The sequence below is a fragment of the Mesitornis unicolor genome, unplaced genomic scaffold, assembly GCF_000695765.1.
Source record: "Mesitornis unicolor isolate BGI_N332 unplaced genomic scaffold, ASM69576v1 scaffold38892, whole genome shotgun sequence".
Taxonomy (NCBI): domain Eukaryota; kingdom Metazoa; phylum Chordata; class Aves; order Mesitornithiformes; family Mesitornithidae; genus Mesitornis; species Mesitornis unicolor.
This window is the reverse complement of record NW_010167903.1, coordinates 18,805-24,605: the sequence shown is the minus strand read 5'-3', so window position 1 is coordinate 24,605 and position 5,801 is coordinate 18,805. Positions and strand designations below refer to the sequence as shown.

Below are 5,801 nucleotides of genomic sequence, written 5' to 3'. Positions count from 1 at the left end.
GTTGAGTATGTCAAGTAATACACTATTGTGCTGTGATTCACACGCATAAAACTGCCATTCACAGGCATAAAACTGCATACAGTGTAAAACTGACATGCACTGTAACTGCAGCAAACGGTAAATTTTTAAACATTCAAAACTAACTCTTGTATTGAACAAGTTATATTTAAGAGAGAAAAGTCTTACACAGGAAAGACTGTAAGCTTCACACAAGGTAACAATTCACAGCATTGTAAATACCAATAATGGTACTTAAAAAAAATATCTTCTATTCAAGAAAGCCAGACTTCCTACCTTCACTACAGGGTGTCCTCCTGTAGATGCTTTTACTGCTCCTCTGCTTCCTTCTGTTTCATAGTGAGCTCTGTGATGAGTTTTAGGCTGGACTTCTATTTTCAGTTCACACTGCCCATAATGACTTGGTAAAGGCCAGTCAAGAGGTGGCAATGAAGATGTGCTGCAATAAAGATGAGCACACTATGGTGAAATGAACTATGCCACTTGGCCACAGTACAAAGTAACTTCACTGTAAAATACAGACAATTATGTTACTTTCTTAACAAATTATGACCAAATAAAAATAGCTATTAGCCTAAAACTGTTACTTGAAAATTCCAAAGTTCTGCTAGTGCTTTAAAATCTTCATTTAAGTATTTCATGTGGGGTTGTTAGAGGGGAATTTCTTCCTTCCAATACCCGATTAAAAGAAAGGTACTGTATGATCCCCCTGCCCCACATTACCATTGCTATTCCACAAAGCCTTTATATATTTTTTTTTAATCCTAAAGTATATCAGCAAGCAAGTTCATATGTTGTTTAGAGACAACAGTCTAAATTCAATCACTAAGTCATTAAGTTTTAACTCTTTGCATTATCTTCTAGCTTGTTTTTGCTTTTCTAAGATGGGTAAGCACTGCACTTTGTTAAACTGTGAACGAACACTGTATGATGATCCAAAGTTTTAAAGCTGGTAGCACAAAGACTTACTGCAACAGAAAACAAAGACACCTGAAGTACATGGTTAGCTTAACCACAGATTATATATATACACTTACACACAGTACCAAAGTCACTGCAGCGAAGGAGAACAAAATGCAGTAACAGAAGTAATACAGAAGAACTTCAAAGGGTAATAAACCACATGATATCACCAATGTTCTCATACCTACCCCCTTTTACCTGCATAAATTTATAGACTTATGATTCTAATAAGATGAACAGTCAGATTCAAGTCAGTAATTACCTGGCAGAACAAATTAATTTATGAGCATTTAAAAGTGAATGTTTATAGTATTGCGTAACAACAAGAAGATTTACGATAATCATAAGATTCTACTAAAATAAGTTTTGTACCACCTTACAGGTATTACTGGAAGTTTAATAACAAACTATCAATATAAAAGTACTTGTTGCTTATGACCACTATCCATATAGCCTCTCAGAGAGCTTCACTCCTTCTGCAATTCACTAACAAAAATGTGGCAGAAGCTGTATCAGACTCATCTCCTGAAAAAATATTTGGAATGCTAGAATAAACACAGAGATAGGAAAATAACCAAGTCTTAAGATTTTGTCATTCTTTGAAAACAAACAGAAAATATCAGCATGAGAGAGAGAGCAAGCAAGCACAAAACGCATGCGCAGATGCATAAAACATCAAAAAACTGGAAAGCTTTCAAAACAGTTTTCCAAATAAATGACACAGCCTTTGAGGCTGTGCTGCATCAAACTGATGTTTTCTAAATGTAGCAGGTTAGAGAATTACCGCTGCTTCCCTTTGGACTTTGATGTTGGATACCCAAATTGTTGTCTTCAAATATTTTTCTTGCTGTCTCCATCACCTTCAACTTCTCAGCAGCACTCAAAACTTACAAGTTTTAGGGTGCCCTGTCATGCACCTTTCTGCCCTGTGAGGATGTTTAATGTATTTCTGCTTCCGCATCACCCTTTCACACTTTTTTTTTTTTGAGACAAATGCTGTAGAGACAAACATTGAACTGGATCAGTGATCTAACTTGATTTCATTTTGAAAGGTAAATTTTGAATCCTATTAACTTACCAGCACCCCACTTGTCTGTACAGTTTCCTCAAGCAGAACTAGGGAGTGAGAGGTAGAGTGAGAACTTCCTAGCCAGCGTTGTTACCTTCTGAAAGTCACATGAACCCACAAGCTTGGACACTAAAAAAATTTTTAAAACATCCTAATATAGTCTACAAGCTCTTGAGGTTTCCTAACACTACCTAGAAATCAATATCAAACCAAAAGAATCATGTTAGCATTTGGGGGGCAAGATGTAAGAAGTTTACATGTATTTTGAAGACTTCTCACCATGAAACAACTATTTTTGTACCAGATGCTGGATATCGGAAAGTAAGACTGAAGCTGCTGGCTTAACTGCATTTAAGGATCAGTTGTAAAAAAAAAATAAGAATAGATATTTTTCAGTCTACACTATTAGGTGAGGATCAGCAGTAAAACTGCTAGACTTAACTCACCAGTTATTTTATCCGTTGTAAACTGTGCATTGAACTCCAGTGTTCTCTGATAGTTCAGAACTTACATAGCTCAAAATTTAGTGCTACATTACTCTTAAAAACCCTGGAACATGTTTAAGAATAAGCAGCTCAGCTGCTTCAGAAATGCGCAAAAATTTGGCATTACAAATTGCTGTCTCCCCCAGCTCACACACAGCATGATGGCATTTGCATTATCAATAAAGCCACCTAACTTTGCATTCAGAACTGATAATTCAGATCAGTTGCTGACTATGGGGGTTTTTCAAGTCAATTTAGATCAAAAGATTAAAATACATAAGAACCTGTGTTATTTGAAACCCTTCACCTTTCAGACTTGATGGGGGAAGAACACATTTGTAGACACTTCCACATGTTTCATTACAAAATTGTAGCCGATTCATCACCAAATTACTGTTAAAATAGCTTGTAACTTAGTCTTTTACCAAAATCTCTTAATTTTTTGTTTAAATGAGTAAAAACCTTATTAACAATGCAGCAGCCTACCAGGAAAGCACCAAATCACATGTTAGGAAACAGAAATAATGAGTGATAGCCATTATAAAACTTTCATTAAATCAAATCTTAGCATGTTGTTGAAAGAGCACCAATCAGCAAACCTACAAATGTTCTTCCAGTAATACCAAAAGAGTTTTATAATGATTAATGCAAGCCTCCAAAAGTTCATACTCCTATCACATCAAGTTAAAGGCTTCAGAAGACAACAGTTATTAAGGAAACTCAGAAGGAACCATTCAGTAGCATCCTCAGTAGAAGCCACTGCATTTAAAAACTATCACTTCAGTGATAATTTTATCAATATTAATTAAACAGATACCTTCCTCTGCAACCACTATCTCTAACAGAAGTGATTCAGGCTGAACAAATTGTTGAGGAAACATCTAACGTTCAGCACAAGGACAGCCAAATGTGTCTGTATGGACTTCAGTACTCAGACCTGTAGAAGCCAGGGCACAGCTCATGGGCTGACCGCACCTCTTGCACAGGAAGAGACAAACCCTGGAAACAAGACTGCTTGTCTGCATTTGACTGTGGCCTCACAGCAGTATGTGTGGGACTGAAGGAAGAGTAAAGCCTATGAGAACCACTAAAAGAATCCAGTTAAAAACTTAAAACAATTACCTTCCATTTGTAGCATTCTTCCTGAGTAATTCATTGGAAGAATAGCTGGGGCTCTGTGCAGACAGACTGCAAATGCTGGTACCTCAGCTGAAGCACATGTGCTATTAGCTCAATTTCAGTCTAATGCTCTCCTGGACGCCTTGGTTAGAAAGTTTTTGAACACAGGTGGAACTGATATAAAAACTCATTTTAGCCACTCCAGGAACACGTTCCTGCCTCCTTGTAGTCACTAATTCTAGTCATAACCTTTTGAAGTTACCCACTAGGATCTCAAGTTGCTTGTGAAAATTCTTCTTTCCTTCGCTGGTCGAGATTCACAGATGTCCTAGAGTGACTCTTTCATTATTTCTTAGTTGCAGAACAAAAATGACATTTTCCACTTACAGCTCCTTCCAACATACCAAAATCTGTCACTGTGGGTAAAAGCTGACTGATCATACAATGGAAATTCCACATCTTTTCCCCATTCCAAGTTTTTGTAAAGATTAACCAACAGCGTATCCTGTGACAAGTCAATGATGCAACATGGCAAACCCCTGAGAATCCCGAATAGTAACTATGATCCAATACTATGGTCCTTTTTCAGAATGCTTTTAGAGCCAAAATACTGCCGTGGTTGCTCTTCACTACTTAGAAGCAAGCAACATTTTTGCTAGTGGAGTAATTTTGGAGTTAAGAATTGTGAGGTCATTCCGGTTGCCACAGTGGCTTACCCATAGACTTTAAAAATACTGTTTACACTCAATATGTCACTGTTATACTACTAGCAGACCCACAGTAACTATGCTTTCAGAGTAGTGATACGATAAACTGCCAAGTAAAATCTATATTCTGCCATTTCAGAACAAAGTACAGAGCTGAATCACATGTACTGCACAAAGGTCCCAGATCAAACACTACTTGAATTTCTCTGGATTCATTAATGATGTGTAAACATTACAGCAATAGCCTACCTAGCTTATTAAAACCTATGAAGTTCAAAGTTCTCTTGCTTGTCTCACTTAAGTGGATCCTTATCTTCAAAGTCAGCGATTCGCAAATATTTTCACTTTAAAGTTTTGCTAATATAGCATAGCTGGTACTATGTCTATTTATCAAAATAAGATGATAACTACTTTGTAGAGTAAGTCTGCCCATAGTGCACTCACATTGAAAGATTTATTCTTCTTAAAACGAAGACCAAAGTTCCAATAGTTACATTAAAAAAGAACATAATTCGGTTCTTCTCTAGTCCCCAGACTTCCAAGAGAAGGATTCAGACAAGAGAAGCAAATTTTCTGAGTATTTGACCATCTACCATTATTTACATTATTTTTTTTCCTCGAGAGTGTACGCAACATTGTCAGCAATCCTAGTTTCCAGCAGTAACTGCAGGTAAAATACGATCAAATTGACATTAAGTATCCACCACTAAAGAGATTCTTGAGCTGTAAATACATCAAAGTCTGTTCGTACATCACCACTGTAACAAAGAAATTACCTGATATCCTGTCACCCATTAGCACTCTAGATGAAATGTGTTACACTGCAGCCTGAAAACATCAGTTTATATCATACTTTTTACATCAATGTGTAAGACACTAAGAATTCCATGAGGGAAGACACAGTAAAATAAACTAGGTTTTATTTCAAGATTTTTACCCGTTAATGAATATTGTCTGGTTATCTACCAAACACAAAAGCACCATTTGTTTCCATCCAACACTTCAGTGGTTAAGGAACAAAAAAATAAAAATGAATGACTCATTAAGTTTACTACCTTACAAAGTGCCTACTTGATTAGACACAAATTAGATTCTCAAGATCTACTTTACAGAACCTAAACCTTACTGTTTCACCAACCATTCCTGTTAAAAGTTCTACGTTTATCGCAAAAGAAAACAAAACAACTAATCTAAAACCAAAAACAACAGAACCCCCACAATCATCATCATTGACCACTCTTCTAACAAAAGGTCCCATGATACCTTCATCAGTGCTGGTCATGTCTGGGATGGCAGTTAACTCTAAAGAATTGTAACCATGGTTGTTAACAGCGTAATAGTTGTCGAACAATCATGAAATGTACTTTTAGTGACAAGTCCTCACCAAAACCAGTATATATCGTATCGTATCATATCAGCTGCTCAGTAGAGGTTTCCCTA

The 5,801-nt window shown here is 36.5% G+C and overlaps 1 protein-coding gene across 1 annotated transcript in view; it reads right to left on the bottom strand.

The window, feature by feature from the left end:
• Positions 1-294: 294 nt before the first annotated feature.
• The window catches only part of LOC104536279 (nuclear factor of activated T-cells, cytoplasmic 3-like), a gene marked incomplete at both ends in the record, with an annotated part of 11,605 nt that continues 6,098 nt past the window's right edge, over positions 295-5,801 (bottom strand). Inside the window, one exon of the mRNA XM_010178841.1 lies at positions 295-457. Coding sequence (XP_010177143.1) covers positions 295-457 — 163 coding nt within the window. The remainder of the gene's footprint in view (positions 458-5,801) is intronic.